General features: G+C 54.9%; 1 protein-coding gene across 1 annotated transcript in view; it reads left to right on the top strand.

Annotated features, from left to right (window-relative positions):
* PGBD5 (piggyBac transposable element derived 5) overlaps positions 1-10,348 on the top strand; it is a 95,930-nt gene extending 85,582 nt beyond the window's left edge. Inside the window, exons 5-7 of the mRNA XM_051820694.3 lie at positions 541-738; positions 6,959-7,064; positions 8,523-10,348. Of these exons, the coding sequence (XP_051676654.1) occupies positions 541-738; positions 6,959-7,064; positions 8,523-8,718 (500 nt within the window). The 3' untranslated portion in view covers positions 8,719-10,348. The remainder of the gene's footprint in view (positions 1-540; positions 739-6,958; positions 7,065-8,522) is intronic.
* Positions 10,349-17,538: the final 7,190 nt, after the last annotated feature.

Here is a 17,538-nt window from a genome sequence, read left to right as displayed (position 1 = left end):
CACAGCTGCCTGGGGAGCTGTGGGCACTGGTACAACACTGGCCATAGCTGGCCGAGTCTCAGTGAGACCACTGGGAACATGGAGCTCCAGCTGGATTGGCCTGTCTCCTAGACTTGAACTTCCTGCCTGTCTTTGAGCAGGAGGAGTCATGCCTTCACCCAGCCTCATTTCCTCTTCTCTGACATGCGTATGATGACTGAGTGCACAAGTGGCTGGCAGTAGCTGGGGTGATGGGTGCTTGTAGCACTGTGCCAGGCACCTGCTGAGCCCTCTTGATGGTACGGGCTCCATCGTTCCTGTTGATCCGTTGCTGTACCACTGCCTTGCCTTCGATCTTAGTATATATTCTTGTGAAGGCACTGGAGGAGACACCAGAGGGATCAGAGGCCCTGAGCTGTACCTTTGGAAGGCCTTCTAGAAGGTTTATCTCAGGAATCCTCGTGAGAACAGGGCAGCGCCATCTTTTCCTTGGGTGTGCACAGGGCCCCGGGAGCTGCCTGCAATGGCGTGTGTGTGATTTTGGGCTCTCCTCACCACCAGGGATCTACTGCTGTGGCCTGCTCAGCGCCAGGAAGAGCGACTGCACTGGCCTCCCGCTGTCCATGCTGACCAACCCGGCCACCCCCCCAGCCCGGGGCCAGTACCAAATCAAGACCAAGGGCAACATGTCCCTGATCTGCTGGTACAACAAAGGGCATTTCCGCTTCCTGACCAACGCCTACTCCCCAGTGCAGCAAGGTGAGTGCAGACCCCTGTCCATACCAGGGGTGTCCGAGGCACTAGAAGGGGGTGGGGGGAAGTGAGACAGGGGACGGGGTGAATTTGGAGCCCCTCTCAGCCATGCCAGTCACTGCTGCTTCCACATCTGTCTAGGAGATAGGGCGGCAGGTGAGGAAGGGGCTTCCTGAACCACTAGAGTCCTGTGACTGTCAGAGAAGTCGGGATGATGGGGCTGGCAAGGTGACTTCAGCAGCTTCCGTAAGCACCCCCAGGTTGCACATAGGATATGGTAATTGGTTATGTTTGAACCTTGGGTTCCATGACAGATCCATTCTTATCTTTCACTGTCTCTTGGCTGTTTAGCACCTGAACTGTCTGGTTTGCGGATGTTCATTAATTTCTTCATTAACTTTCTCTGGGATTTAAAATCCGTTGATAACCAAGGCACTTACTTAGGAGTCTATATTTGAAACAGCCTCCAGTAAAAACATTATTACACAGCAGAAAAGAAAATCGAGAGAACAGAAGGGTGGTTTACAAGAAAATTTACATGGTACCATATACAGGAACAGTATCTTGTATTCTTTTACGTTTAGATACCTTTTTCTTTTGGCGTTTGAAGGAACAAGGAGCTCAGTTGAGGGGTGTGTGTGTGTGTGTGTGTGTGTGTATCTTTGTGTCTGTGAGGTATGGTGTGTGTGCCGGTATTGGGTCTGTGTGTGTGTGTGTGTGTGTTATATCTGTTCCTGTGTTGTGACATATGCATGCATATTTAATGCATGTTGCGTACTTACTCCCATCCTGCATCCTCCACTCCTTCGCTGAGTTAATTTCCGTTGCGATCATAATCAAGGTACTCGAGCAGGTAGTGGCATTGCCCCGTGTCTGTTTAGAGGGCTTCGGGAAGCTGGCACTCTGAGTGCTGTGTTCAGGGATGTTTGAAGAAAAGCTTGGAGTTGGCCTTGTAGGCTGGAGGCCGGGGCTTGGATTAGACTTCTAGACTGCAGTGCTGAGGGCCTTGGTACAGGCAAGGACATTCCCAGGGAGCACGGTCGGAAGATGATTGCAGGAGCTTCTTCCGCCAAGTTCTTTTAAACTCTGGCCTCTGTAAGGGATCCCAAAGCAGCATGGTGTGTTGTTGGAGCTTCATGAGTTAATGAAGAGGAGGAAGGCAAGAGGGGAATGGCATAGGACGTAAGCTGACAATCCTGAAAATCTTTCAGCCCAGTTTTTAGGGTTGGGGCCCTCAGATCAAACACCAAGGGAACTAGTAAGGAGAGCCTTGATGGAGGAAGAAAGAGAGCTCATAGACTTGACTTTTAAATCTACTGAAATTGGGGCAGGCATCTGGCAGAATAGTTACGATACTGGCTCGGCTGGCGCCAAGGCTCAGTAGGCTGATCCTCCGCCTGCGACGCCGGCACACCGGATTGTGGTCCCGGTTAGGGCACCGGATTCTGTCCCGGTTGCTCCTTTTCTAGTCCAGCTCTCTGCTGTGGCCCGGGAAGGCAGTGGAGGATGGCCCAAGTGCTTGGCCCTTGCACCTGCATGGGAGACCAGGAGGAAGCATCTGGCTCCTGGCTTCGGCCGTAGCAGCCACTTGGGGGGGTGAACCAACGGAAAAAGGAAGACCTTTCTCTCTCTCTCTCTCTCTCACTGTCTAACTCTGCCTGTCAAAAAAAAAAAAAAAAAAAAGGAAGACACTGGCTGGGACGCCAGCATCCCGTAACCTAGTGCCTGGGTTTGAGTCCCGGCTCTGGTCCCAATGCGAGCTTCCTGCTAATGTGCACCCCGGGGTGCAGCAGGTGATGGCCCAGGTAGTTGAGTCCCTGCCACCACATGGGGATGGATGGGGATGGATGGAGCTCTGAGCTTCTCTTTGCCCTAGCCCAGGCCCAGCTATTGTGGGTATTTAGGGAGTGAACCAGTCAAGGGGAGATTCCTTTTTCTGTTTCTTTCAGATTTGAAAAGAAAAAATGTACTGAAATTTAGTGTTTGTGTTTTATCTGGTTATGATTTCTGGTTTCAAAATACTCTGTCTTACATGATAAAGCCTCACATCCTGACCATGACCCCACATACCTGCAGGTTTATTCCTTACCTCCAGGGATCCTGTCCCTTCCCCCTGTGCCCCTAGAAAGCAGCAGGGGACGCGTTGCGGGTACACACAGGCCTGGGTGCAGCGTGCATGAGGCAGGACAGGTGCAGATCACTGGTGGACAGCCTGGGCTGGGGCCAGCTGCTCTTTCCCACTGGAAATCCTCTTTCTAGATCACATCTTTGACTTCCTTTTCTCTTTTTTAACAAAGAGAAATAGTTTTCTTCTTCATGTAGTTCAAAAAGCGTAATTTAAAAAAAAATCCTTATATTCCATCCTTTTAGCCTTACTGTGATTCCTTTACCCCCTGCCCCGTTGGTGAATTTTTTTACCATATGAATGAGGATGTAGCGAGTGTTTTCACATGTAAGTACTTGGGTACAGCTTCGATCATTTCCTCACGTTACATGTGAAAGTGGGTGTGCTGGGTCCCCGGGAGGACGGACCCTGCCAGCGTTGGGAGGGGCTGTGTGCTCCAGGCTGCACGTCTGTGCCAGTCCGAGGTTGCTTCCAGGGGACCCGTGTTCCTCCAGCTTTACCAACACTGTTCTCTCTCCTTTTTCAAGTTGTCAGTCTGACGGTGAAAGTGCTTCCACATTTTACGTATAAACTGCTGTTACCAATGGTAAGGTTGAACGTCTCTCCACGTGTTTACGGCTCATCTCTAGTGGGGTTTCTCCATGTTCTTTTCAGTGGTTCTTTAGAAGAATTTGAGGGTTGTTTTCTCATTCATCTGAAATGCTCTTCCTGTAGCAGATTTCTCTCCGCATTTCTTTTTCTGGTGCTATCATTTATGCTTAGGACTTTGTTAACAGAAAAGTTTTTCCTTTCTAGGTAGGCAAATCTGTCGATCGTGTTCTCTGCACTCATGCTTTCAGAGTCCCTCCTGTGTCCCAGGGCCAAGGAAGCAAGAGCTCAGGCTGTTATTTACTGGAGTGGCTTCGTGGTCTGTACTGTGATTCACTCTAACTTACTGTGGTGCCTGCCATCAAGGGGGCCTCCAGTGTTTTGCTGTTGTTGGTTGATGGCAAGGGTTGGTAGACCAGTAGCCCCACTTGTGTGCCTGAAACATTTATCAAATAATTCATCCTTTCCTACTTACTTTGAATGGCACCCAGATGATAGGCTAAAGGCCCATATATTCTAAAAACTGCTTCTCAGTTTTATGTTATATTTTATCCTATTATAACCATACATACTCTTCTTGAAATTGAGCAGGATTTCCAATTATAGAAAAAAATAGAACTAGGTATGAACATTTTAGGAAAGGGTTTATCATCCTCTCGAGTCTAAGGAAACATGAACCTTCTGTCACAGTGTGAGCTTATGCACAAGAGGACTTTTTAAAAAAAACTGTATTTATTTGAGAGGTAGAGATAGACAGACTGACAGAAAGATCTCCCATCTGTTAGTTCACTTCCCAGATGCTTATAACAACCAGGGCTGGGCCAGGGCCAGAGCCAAAGCCAGGAGCCAGGAACTCAATCCTGGTCTCCCATATGGGCAGCAGGGACCCACTACCTGAGCCTCACCTGCTGCCTCCCTGGGTCTACATTAGCAAAATATGATCTCCTATCAGGAGCTGGAGCCAGGACTCAAACCAGACACTCCAACAGGGGACACAGGCGTCTTAACCAGTGTTTTAACCACCATGCCAAACACCTGCCCCCCTAGACTTTGCAAAGCTTAAATACTATCCCATGTCAAGCGACGTCACCATGGAGAGCCCAACCCTTCGGATTTTCTGAAATCCATGTTGAGTCTGTCATCTCCCTGCCAAAACCCTTGCCCATTGAAGATGCAGATTTACCAAGCCTTGTTTGTAAGAAGGCAGAATGCATGTACGTGTGAGCCGGGTCTTGCCTCATTCATTCAAACCTGCAAAATGGTGGCATGCGTGCCAGCCAGGGGAGGTGCAGAGAGCTGCTGCTGGAGAGTGAAGACACGGGGCTCTCCACCAGGGCCCTGCAGCTCTGCAGGTCACAGAGACAGACATGTGGTAGGCAGGCGTGCATCCGCGAGCAGCGTCCCCCCAGTGAGCTGGTGGACCACACGCACATAGTTCTTGGTTATGTCTCAGAGCTTGTCAGCAAAGATGATAAGTAGCCCATGACTTCCTGTTAACATTCGCATGTCGGAAGCTCAGAAAAAGATGTACTGGGGAAGCTGCTTTACCTTTGCCAGCTGTAATAATATCTCAAAATCCAAAATATCCTGGGGGAAGGATGGTGATCTGGCTTAGAATGAAGGAAATGCTCACAGAGGCCGGTGCAGGTCTTGAGTCGGTAGGGTTCCAAGCTGAAATCCCATGGTAATGAACAATTACAAAAAAGATGAGAAGGAAATTAGGAGTTTAAAAAGGACTCCCGGAGCTAGGACTATTGAGATAGTGACAGCGCAGGCGCCCCTGCCCTGGTTGGCCTGACACCAGCTGCAGACTCCAGGGAGCTCCGGAGACCTGGGAGATGTGGGGCTCCATGGAGAGTGGCCCTGACTCTTCATGAGACACTCACCTCGGGGTGGGTGGCATCCGGAAATCACTAGGGGGACTTCTGTGTCTGTGGAGATGGTCTAACCTGCTCACGTCCACGGGGACTTGGTGTACTCCCCAACAGAGGAGCCAGGCCTCTTAAGAGCCAGAGAATGTTGCAATTCAAAGTCAGACACTCTGAAACAGAGCTGAAGATAGGAAACCTGCGACCCACTCCGTCTTGGACTGGGCTGGGATGGCTGAGATGAAGCACCAGGACCAGGGCTCCTCAGGTAGGGCGTGGGAGATGGGGCTGCAGCACGTGCCCTCCCCCTGGGTGCTGGGGAGCCAAGCCCTGGAGAACACGAGTAGCCCCAGATCCACCCACGCTGGAGCATCTCTCTGAGGGCAGAGAGAATCTAGACACATAGAGCCCATAACCTCTGGCCAGGAGGAAGCATCTAGCCTGGTCCTCGGGCACTGGGAGAGCCTGGGCACTGCACTGCCTCGACGGCACCTGAGCCTGCTCTCTGGGCCCTGATGCCTCAGTTTCTCCCCTGTTATCCAGGTGCTTCCTCCCTGCCAGTGCTTCCTGGGGGAAGAAAGGGGATGATTCCAGCTTGGACTCTGCAGGTGGATCTGAGCCACCCTGGTCACCTCGCCCACCCCTCGGGGACAGCCAGGGTTCTGTGTGGGCCTGCAGGGGACAGGCCGATTGTACTATGACTCGGCCCAGTTAAATACTGCCAAAATCTCACAATTTTGTGAACCAGTGCCTTTGAAAATCACGCACAAACTAGCACCACTCCCATAATTGCTCTGTGCTGAGAGGGAAGGCCGGACGGAGGAAGAGGTAGGTGAACCCCAGTAGCTCTGGGACTCTCGCTCCTGGACCCTCATTCCTGGACCATCTTCACTGCCTGCGGGGTGTGGTGTCAGCACACGGGCAAGTCCTGGGCACCCAGGTTGTGGGCCGTGGCACGGGCAGCTGTGCGAAGAGGGCTCATTGGTCCCCATTTGTGTCTCAGGCCCTGCCGGGCCCCCGTGCAGTGTTCCCATCCATGGGGGCGCATCTGTGTGGGGGAGCCTAAGCAGTGCTGGGTGCAAAGAGGGGCCTTCCAGCTCCCAGCCCATGGGGCCCAGAACTCCTGCAGACCTGAGGGGGCAGAGCCAGAGGAGCATCCCTGTGTTCCTCACAGCCTCCCATGTGATGGAGGCAGAAATGGCGCCACGGGGCCCCTGACCTCAGCCACCTCCTTCTCCTTCCAGAATGCTTGTCCCCACTCAGCCTGACGGAAGGGTCAGGAGCCAGGGGGGCAGGGGCGGGGGGAGGTTGAGTCCTGTGTCCCCGTTTTGCTCTCTCAAGACCCAGCCGGGTGTAGCACTCTGCACCCTGCCCCTTGGAGCCACCTTTGGGTCCCTGTCACTTGGAGCACCAGTCTCCACCACAGCTGCCTGTGCACTCAGCTCCCTTGATGTTTCCTTCAACTTCTTGGAAGCATCCTCCCCCTTCCCTCCTCCTCCTCTTCCTCCTCTGCCTCCTGCTCCCCCCACCTCCCCCTCCACTCATTGGTCAGGGCAGCCGGGCTGGGCGAGGCCCAGCACCACTGGGAATCCGTACTTGGAGAAGGCAGTTCAGGAACGGCCCTGACCTCCTCTCCTCCTCGCAGGAGTCATCATCAAGAGGAAGAGTGTGGAGATCCCCTGCCCCTTGGCCGTGGAGGCGTTCGCTGCTCACCTTAGCTACATCTGCAGATACGATGACAAGTACAGCAAGTAAGTGGATGGGCAGCACCGAGAGAGATCGGCAGGGGGCCTTTCTTTCCCTGGCTGGAGACACACCCCTGAGCCCCCCTCCTGGCCTTCCAGGCTCCACCCACCCCGTCCTCACCTCCGGGAGCCCCTGCCCAGCTCCCACTGCTCGCAGGCCTCCTTCCCTTTGCCCCAAAGCACCCTGCCCTCCACTTCCCCATACTGTTTCTCTCAGCCGTCAGCTCAGACCCTCGCCTCCTGTGGCCCTTGCGCAGACCACCCTCCTCGCCCACACCCACAGCGCCTAAGACACCAGCCCAGATGTTTTCCCCCGAGCCATGTGTGTTTCAGTGCTGGGTGCTGGATCTCTTCAAATATGGATGCCTGTGAAGATCACCGGATGTGGTCTCCTGTTCCATGTACCCGTGGTGTGTACAGAGCATACCCAGAGTACACAGGGTACACACGCTGATGTGCACACACCCGTGACGCCTACCCCTGCCGGCATCACAGCGGCCAGGACAGGAGCTCAGATGATCGCTACTGAACATGTTCAATCTCTAGGACTGGGCCTTGCCACCTAAACCTGGGTTGGACTAATTCCAAAGGCAGTTGAGCGTTGACTTAGGAGATGCAGGTCACCTGTGTCTTTTGGCTTTTTTCTTGGTAAGGAGGACAGGCAAAGACCTGGTTCTCTCTGGAAACGTGTCCCCCTCCATGTGTGCCAGGAGGCCCCACTCCTGAGGGACCCACCAAGCTGGTTTTTAATCAGCACCTACTATGTGCTTGGCACCTTGCTGAGTTCCATGAGGCTGCTACAAGGAAACCTGCACTTGTTGCATGGACATTCCTGGGTGCCTGGGTGCCTGCTCCGTGCTGGGTGTTTTGGTGGAATGCTTTGTGGTCAGGGTACACACACACACACACACACACACACGCACACGTGCGGCCAGAGCATACGAGTCCATCCTGAGCTGGGTTGCCTGGGAGAGGCAGTGTCCTCTGGTCAGTGGCCAGGTGCACTGGGCAGGCTTCCCTGAGGGGTGACCTGTGAACCCTGACCTGAAGGGAAGGGGAAGGTGGCAAAGGTGCACTCATGAGGGAGGAGCACCTCGCTGGCCCTGGAGCTGAGGAGGGTGTGGCCAGAGCGCGGAGGCGGCAGCTGGACAGCCAGAGCGCAGCCTTGGGAAGGGTCTTTGGGGCAGAGGGCGGGGCCTGCACCCTCCAGGCACACAGCACCTGGCACCTGCTTCTCAGGTCCCCAGCAGCAACCCATGCCATCCCTGTGGGTCCTTCCGAAGGAGTTGCTTTCATTTTCTGTTTGTCTTGGGCTAAGTTCACTGTGACAAGGCCCCAAGCTGCAGCCCAGCTCTCTCAGCCTCTCGCTGGCTGTCATAGGCGGGCCTTCTGGGCAGCTCTTTCCTGGATGGTTGGGTACCATTGAGCCACCAGGGTCAACCTTTTCATTCTCTCTACCCTCAGGTATTTCATTTCTCATAAACCAAACAAGACCTGGCAACAGGTGTTCTGGTTTGCCATCAGCATCGCCATCAACAACGCCTACATCCTGTACAAGATGTCAGACGCCTACCACGTGAAGAGGTACAGCCGGGCACAGTTTGGTGAGAGACTCGTCAGAGAGCTGCTGGGGCTAGAGGACGCCTCGCCGGCCCCCTGATGCCAGCGTGGGGCCAGGCGTGGAAGGGGACACAGTCGAGGGAGGGGGAAGTGGAGGAAGAGGAGGAAGAGAGCCTGCCGCTTCCACCTGTCCAGCCAGAGATTCCCCAGATGCCCTGGGGTGTGGGCAGAGGACGGCTGCTCTCCCAGTTTCCATTGAACTGGAGTTGGTCCTCCCCGGGGCGGTGGCAGCTCCTGGCAGGGAGCACTCTGCAGGCACAGGAGCCACGCGCGGGGTCTCCAGAGCGTTCCCTCCTCACCACACCCCCACGGAGCTGGCAAGGCCGCATCAGCTCCGGGCACAGGGCACCAGGGAGTTCTCTGACAGCGGGAGGCACCCGTGATAGGATGAGCTGTAGTGTGTTCTGGGAGCGAAGCCTGCGTGCTGAAGATCGCGGCAGGGGGTGAGGAGGCACGCCTAGGTTGGCGCTGCTTGGTGAAGGTGGTTGAGGAAGCCCCGTGCACGAGCAGCTTAGAGAGGGCCCCTTGGAAGGAGAAACAGGCAGAGATGGTCCGTGACCAACGCACCCCTGCTCCTGTTCTTTCTGGCTGCTGGGGGGCAAGGAGGGAGGGAGGGAGACGCCGTGGAGGGTGATGCTATTTTTTATTTTTAAATATATCTTCAGGTTATTTTCTTACTGTTGCTTAGGATCTACTGTAAAAGGAAGGGGTCGTCCTTCCCCCCGCCCCTCTCCCTGCCACACTTCCTTGCATGATCAGGGCTCTGTGTCTGTGCCCATGATGGAGCCATGAGGGGCAGCTCGTGTCCAGAACCAATGCCCAGCGTGGACCTGGGGCGCATGTCCCAGACATTGTTGGCAGAAGCCCTTGTTTTGACAAATATGTAGCATTGCTGAAACAAACAACCAAGCCCTGCACAGGTGACCGTTTGCGGATTGTCTTTCCTCTGTGTGCAGCACCCCTGGCGGCGTCTACCGTCCCCAGAAGGGAGGGGTAGTCCTGGGAAAACCCTGGAACAGGACTGTGGCCACACCTGGGTTGGGTGCCACTTGACCCGAGGGCCAGAAGGACTGGTTCACGGCAGAAAGGAAAGAGCAGGGGGCTGGCAGGTAGCAGCGAGGGTGCCGTGGCTCTCCGGAGAGAGCTGGGCTCCTGCGTGTCCATGGGGCCCCTCAGCACCCAGGCAGTGGACGGGGCTGACCGTCCCCGTGGACCAGAAGTAAGTCATTTCTGGAATTGCTCAATCCCCCTGCAGCCCAGTCTGTGTCAACACCTCATTTTTACAAATGCAAAACCTATTCTACTCAGGCTTTGGGACGTTTCTCCGTGTTCACACTCAGTTCATTAAAGTGTCGCTGGCAGCATGCTCTCAAACCCCATGTCCTCTCTAGCCAAGTCCATGGTGATGACCCCCACCCTTCGATGCCACGGACTGGAGGCCAAATTTTCGATGGTGTCTCAAAAACACCTTTGCTGTGCCCTTGAATCGGATTGAAAGCACTTTTACCACATGGAGAAATATATTTTTAATTTGTGATGCTTTTCTACAAGGTCCACTATTTCTGAGTTTAATGTGTTTCCAACACTTAGGGAGACTCTAATGAAAGCTGATGAATTTTCTTTTGTGTCCAAACAAGTAAAATCAAAATAAAAGTCTATTTAGATGTTGATTCTTTGTTATTATGTGGATTTGTTTACAGTCAGAGACCCAAATACAAGCTCCTCCTTGAAGACTTAATTTCTCATTATGTCATCTAGCATATATGACCTTAGTTGTTCTTGGTACCATGAACTACTGCATGGTTTACAAAAGTAATCCAGTTAAGCCTTGATCAATAGAACTATGTATTGATACTGAAGTTCTGGGAGTGCAGTGGTTCTCCCTTTAGCTGCAAATTCTCCTTCCGCAGTTTTAGCCGCCCACAGTCAACACCAGTCCAAAAATGCAGGGTGAAAAATTCCAGAAGCAAACAATTCATACATTTTAAATAGCTTTCATTGTAGTCTATTGCTAGAATTTTTCTATCTTGTTATTAATTATCATTAATTTCTTGCTGTGCCTAATTTATAAATTAAACTTTATTGTGGATGTATATGTACAGGACAAAAAAACCTCCTATCTATAGGGTTTGGTACTCAGCGGTTTCAGGTACCCGTGGGGTCCTGGGACACACGCCCTGCAGATAAGGGGGGACTGCTGCATAGACTTGTTTTAGGTGCCTGTTCCCTTGCAGCAGCTACCGGGCCTGCCTTCCAACCTTGTGACTCCTCTTCCAGTTTGTGCCGTGTGTCGTTCTGAATTAGCGTAGAGAGGTATGGGTGAGTTGATTCTCGAGTAATTAGAGAGTAATTACAGCATCTCAGTGCTCTGTCTCTGACACGGCAGCCACCTGTGTTCTGATAACTGATGGAAACAGACAGCCGTTCAGCTGGGCATTTGGGGAGGCTGCTGTGACCACTCATGCCTTGCAAGTGGGGAGAGAGTGCTGCTTCCAGCAGGACAGAGTGGCCTGCCTGGCTGACTGGGAGAAGCATCAGGGCCCCGACCTTGCCTTATATGTGATTTGCAGCATCTGCCTGGGTTCCCTGGCCCTCAGACTGGTACCCGGGTGGCTCACTCAGTAACCGGCAGTGCTGGCTGGCTGGGAGAGGGACCGGGAAGTGGCTCTCGTGAGAGAGGGGCCAACGTGACCTGGCAGAGTGTCAGGGGGCCAGTAGTCACCTCCAGCCAGGGAGACCCCTTACTGCTTAGGTCCTGCCCCTGTGACACACTAGTCTCCCAAGGGATGTCTTAGCTGCAGGGTCTAGGAAAGGCAGAGGGGAAGTGAGCTTCCCAGTCCTGCAGAACAAGACACCATCAAAGGCGTCGGAGCTTCTCCAAGGAAAACCCCCCTTGGATTGTACCCACAGGGAGCTGAGCCCACACTGCGGTTCACGATGTAGTCCCGAGACTAGTCTTATTTGGAATTAGGTCAGGGCGTCCGTGGATGAACTGACCTTAAATGAGTGAATTTCTGATTGTATTTGCTGCCTTCTTTATTGTGCTCTGTATTTGACTCGTGTCATCTCTGGTCTCCAGAGAACCTCTATTATTTTGAGCATGGTACTGCAGTCAGTGGAGCGTACTAGGGTCGTCATTCACAACACAGCCAGGTCACACAGGGAAATCTTGGTGTCTGGGCCATTGTGAGCAAAGACATCTGGTTACTGAGTAAGTCAGACAGGGGCTCGCTGCCAGCGCTGAATTCACTGTGCAGTGTGCCAGAGGCCGGAAGGCATCCGACCTGTAAGGGGCTGGATCCTCTGTGGACAGTTGTGTGGACCCTCTGTGGACAGTTGCGTGGACCCCTGGACAGTTGCGTGGACTCTGTGGACAGTTGTGTGGACCCCCTGGACAGTTGTGTGGACTCTCTGTGGACAGTTGTGTGGATCCTCTGTGGACAGTTGTGTGGACCCTCTGTGGACAGTTGCGTGGACCCCTGGACAGTTGTGTGGATTCTCTGTGGACAGTTGCGTGGACCCTCTGTGGACAGTTGCGTGGACCCTCTGTGGGCAGTTGCGTGGACCCTCTGTGGGCAGTTGCGTGGATCCTCTGTGGACAGTTGCGTGGATCCTCTGTGGACAGTTGCGTGGACCCTCTGTGGACAGTTGCGTGGACCCTCTGTGGGCAGTTGCGTGGACCCTCTGTGGACAGTCGCGTGGACCCTCTGTGGGCAGTTGCGTGGATCCTCTGTGGGCAGTTGCGTGGATCCTCTGTGGACAGTCGTGTGGACCCTCTGTGGACAGTTGTGTGGACCCTCTGTGGACAGTTGTGTGGACCCCCTGGACAGTTGTGTGGACTCTCTGTGGACAGTTGCGTGGATCCTCTGTGGACAGTTGCGTGGACCCTCTGTGGGCAGTTGCGTGGAACCTCTGTGGGCAGTTGTGTGGACCCTCTGTGGACAGTTGCGTGGATCCTCTGTGGACAGTTGCGTGGATCCTCTGTGGGCAGTTGCGTGGACCCTCTGTGGACAGTCGTGTGGACCCTCTGTGGACAGTTGTGTGGACCCTCTGTGGACAGTTGCGTGGACCCCTGGACAGTTGTGTGGACTCTCTGTGGACAGTTGTGTGGATCCTCTGTGGACAGTTGCGTGGACCCTCTGTGGGCAGTTGTGTGGACCCTCTGTGGACAGTTGTGTGGACCCTCTGTGGACAGTTGCGTGGACCCTCTGTGGACAGTTGTGTGGACCCCCTGGACAGTTGTGTGGACCCTCTGTGGACAGTTGCGTGGACCCCTGGACAGTTGCGTGGACTCTGTGGACAGTTGTGTGGACCCCCTGGACAGTTGTGTGGACTCTCTGTGGACAGTTGCGTGGATCCTCTGTGGACAGTTGTGTGGACCCTCTGTGGACAGTTGCGTGGACCCTTGGACAGTTGTGTGGATTCTCTGTGGACAGTTGTGTGGACTCTCTGTGGACAGTTGTGTGGATCCTCTGTGGACAGTTGCGTGGACCCTCTGTGGACAGTTGCGTGGACCCTCTGTGGGCAGTTGCGTGGATCCTCTGTGGACAGTTGCGTGGACCCTCTGTGGGCAGTTGCGTGGATCCTCTGTGGGCAGTTGCGTGGATCCTCTGTGGACAGTCGTGTGGACCCTCTGTGGACAGTTGTGTGGACCCTCTGTGGACAGTTGCGTGGACCCCTGGACAGTTGTGTGGACTCTCTGTGGACAGTTGCGTGGATCCTCTGTGGACAGTTGCGTGGACCCTCTGTGGACAGTTGTGTGGACCCTCTGTGGACAGTTGCGTGGATCCTCTGTGGACAGTTGTGTGGACCCTCTGTGGACAGTTGCGTGGACCCTCTGTGGACAGTTGTGTGGACCCCCTGGACAGTTGTGTGGACTCTCTGTGGACAGTTGCGTGGACCCTCTGTGGACAGTTGCGTGGACCCTCTGTGGACAGTTGTGTGGACCCTCTATGGACAGTTGTGTGGACCCTCTGTGGACAGTTGTGTGGACCCCCTGGACAGTTGTGTGGACTCTCTGTGGACAGTTGCGTGGATCCTCTGTGGACAGTTGTGTGGACCCCCTGGACAGTTGTGTGGACCCTCTGTGGACAGTTGCGTGGATCCTCTGTGGATAACTGGTGTGGATCTTCTGTATACAGTTGCATGCCGCCGCCATCCCTGGGGACCCAGCCTCTGTCCGGCAGTGAGGGAGGTTCTCTGAGCTTCAGGTGGTGGTAGGGAGCCAGGCACCCCCGCCATTACCAGTGAGAGACAGCCATGAGCAAGTGAAGTCTTCAAGCTTCATTGTTCTCCTCCAGTCTCCCCACAGTTCCTGGAAACCTGGATGAGAACGAGTCAGTGACATGCCGATAGGGGGTGGGAGGTGTTGTACCCCCAAGCCGTGGCCTCCACCCACACGGCTCGCTCTGCTGATCACTGTGTTTGCCAGGCCAGAGGCTGATATTCACAACACACTTCCCAATGGCTCAGAGAGTGCCCTCTGCACCAGCTGCCGCTCTTTGCTGGGAGCCCTGTGAGGTGGGCATGGACTGTTGTGGACCCCAGGTTGCAGGTGCATTCCAGCCAAGGGCTTGCCCAGGTAAACTAGCTTGGGGGATAGAGTCTTAGGCCCAGTCCTTCCGGACACAGGAGGCCACATCCCCTGCACTACAGGTCCTGGCTGTCCAGATTCATCAAGAGGGAGGGAGTTTGTTCCTGTTTTATTTAATGCCTTTGTGTAGAGTCTTTGCTCCTGTCCATAACCTTTCTAGGAAGGAACCCAAAACTCTTTGCAGATGACGATTGTGAGCATGGCAGCTCCCCACCCCCACCCCTGCCAAGACACTTGTGCATAGAAAACCGGAGCCTTGTGTAGTCACAGCACCAAAGAAGAGACCTTCCTACCCAACAGGGTCCCAACTAGGGACCAGGGCACAGGCTCCCCAGCCCGGCTCGCGGCCTCAGCAGCGCGCAGGAGAGTCCTGTCTGTGAAGAGATCCCTGTGTGGGCCCTGGCATCCGTCAGTGTGGCCACGGTCCTCTTCCCAGACACCTGCTGCCTTCACTCTGACTCCGTCATTCGATGTTTGTCTCCTTGCAGCTTCTTCTTTGTATGTGTCATCTTTGAAAAAACTTCTAAACCTTTCTGTCCAAATATCTCATCCTCTCCCAATAAAAAGTAAAAGCGTCAGGTACCAAAGTGGCCCCCGGAGCTGTTGCCATCGGCTCTCAGCAGAAAGTGAGGATGGCTGAGCTGCCCGCTGACGCTGGCCCTCTGGCTGTGTGTGCAGGTGCATGCTTGTTCGTGCATGTATACGTGTGTGTGCGAGCCCCTGCCTCGCTGTGCCTGGTCCATTTGTCCGCAGTCCAGTTGCCCTGGTGGCCTGGCAGCTTCTTTGGGTACAGCCTGGTGGTGCTGGCGTCAGTGGCTGCTCTGTGAGAACTGATCGCGCTCCTCATCGCCCATGGGAACGAAGCCCCTTGGCCCCTCCATGTGCAACCACATCCGGGCGTGAGAGACCCCTGTGAGGTATTTGTGCCCTCTCCTCGTCACAGTTGCTCTACACACAGGCACCGCTCTTACCTTCTTTTCCTTAGCCAAGCATCTTGGAAGCCTGGCCCCTTGAGTGGATATTTGGAGAAGCAGGGAGGGGAGGACCTTGCCTTCTAGGAGACCACTGGGGAGTGGACGGCCAGGGGCAGTGTGCATGGCCTGTGTTCAGATGTGAAGTCTATGGCTCCTTGGGGTGTCAGGGGCATGGTGTGGCCAGGGAAGTGCAGTGATTGGGGTGAGGGGCAAGGCTGAGCCCACCAGAGATCCACCTCCCCATCTCGCCCTGCACCAGGGGTATCACCTGGGCAGTGCAGCCACCCACCTGGGTGTGTCTCTGGAGTCCTCCGTCTTCTCTCCTGCTCCCTGTTTTGAGACGCCTTTCTCCGAGCCTAATGGTGATAAAAGAGTACCAGTTCACGTACACAGAGTCTTCGCGTTCCAGGCACGGCTTTGTCTCCACGCTGGGTTCTTTCACCCAGTCCTCAGGACAACCCTGGGAGGCGGGAACCCCAGCGCCCCTTCTGTGACCGGCCAGGCGATGTTTGCAGAACCACGGACCGGTCTACAGGGTGGTGGAGTGGGCCCTCAGCCCTTGGCCACTGTGGTTCAGGCGTGGTGCCAAGAGCCAGCACGTATTAGTGGACAGAGCGCGGCCTTTGCCCTGACGGTGTTAGGATTTCAGCATGCGGAGGGCACAGAGCAGGGCAGACAATCAAAAGAAAGGTTTCAGCGAGGGGCGGAGACCCCAAGCGGTGGCGGTACCCGTGGGCACCACTGCTGGCTCCAGCCGCACAGGTACCTCTGAGAGGCCTCTTTCCGGTGCGTGCCCGACACACCTGGCTCCGTGTGTCCCCAGGAACACAGCATCTAAGCCGCTGCAGCCAGCCCCATCAGCGCCAGCTTGACCGCAGCCCGAGGGCCGGTGATGCGCGTGTGTCTTTGAGGAGCAGGCCCCTGCCCCAGCTTCAGCTAGGAAGGAGGCCACAGCCGAGCCACAGGCACGTTTCCCGTCTCACGGATACTGACAGGCAGTCAGTACATTTTCTGTACCGTCCGTTTTCCCGATGGCTTCTGCTTGATTCTGCTTTCCTCCAAAGAACTGTGGACCCTTCCCCTTCCTCCTGGCTGAAGGTGGGCGTGAGCGACCCCTCGAGAGAGAGCGCAGCTTCGGAAAAGCAGGGAAAGCTAGGGAAAGGCAAAGCACTGGGCCCTGAGGGTTAGCTTTGGATCGGTTCTTTCCACAGACTTTGCTGTCTGTTAGAGGAGTCACCCGGCTCCCCCTAGCAGAGCGCGCAGGCTGCAGAGGGAATATGCGGGAGGCAGGGAGGGGGTCTCTGTCCTCTCAGGAGGGTAGAAAGGTGGACTCGGAAGGGCTGCACACACTTCAGGGGTAAACGGGAGATCTGGGGGCTGCACTGTCGTGGGACTTTTGCTTGAGGCACTTTTTGGTCACTCTGATCCGCCTCAACATAACGCAGTCATATAACGCGATTTTATGCACATCCGTAGAAGTGCATGTGTGTGCGTCTGTGGAAAATCGTACCAAGGACAGCTGCAAGGCTCTGCAGGATCCTCACCAGCCCGGTTGGCACAGACCTGTGGGGGTCGGTCCAGGAGGGCGAGGGCGGTGCGTCGGCATCACAGCCACGCGAAGACAGGGCAGGTGAAGAACCTGCAGGGCTCGGCTTGCGGAAGCACTGCCCTAAGCGGGGTTAGGCCCTGCACCCCGGCTTGTCCCGATCCCTTCCTGGATGCGGCTCCAGAGGCCGAGCGGGAAGGGATGGGTGCGCGTGGCTGGGAGGCAGCCTTCAGCTCGGTGGGGAGAGTGGCTTGCAAGTCCACAGCCGCGCAGCCTGGCATCCGGGCAGCTCAGAGGGCAGACTACGCTGCCTTTACTAAATGCCTTCCAACTGAGGCAGCTGGCCACGCCGGGAGCTCCCGGCCTAGGGCCTGCGGGCTTGGACACAACACTCCTGCTTCCAGTGCTGCTCTTAACAGAGGAGGGGCTGAGAACAGCCAGGAAGCTCAGAGCTGGCCGCTGGGCTCCTGGGCAGAGCCTGGGGGGGGTGGGGGATGGACATGAACACATGCGCATCTCTCTGGGGTGGCCTGGGGGAGAGTCTGCAGACCCATCCCCGCCCGCTGACACAGACGTTACACCGTTACACCGAGGCGTGCTTGCAATAACTTTCTACCAGTTTTGTAAACCATGAGCTAAATTCTGGGTTCTAAAATGTGAAGTGTGACCAAAAAAAAAAAAAAAAAAAAATTAAGATTTAATTCCCGTATGTTGTCATGTGATTTTTTTATTTCTTCCACCAAGTTT

Source organism: Oryctolagus cuniculus, chromosome 13 (assembly GCF_051225735.1).
Source record: "Oryctolagus cuniculus isolate XC-2025 breed Fujian yellow rabbit chromosome 13, ASM5122573v1, whole genome shotgun sequence".
Taxonomy (NCBI): Eukaryota; Metazoa; Chordata; class Mammalia; order Lagomorpha; family Leporidae; genus Oryctolagus; species Oryctolagus cuniculus.
This window is presented reverse-complemented; position numbering and strand designations above follow the sequence as displayed.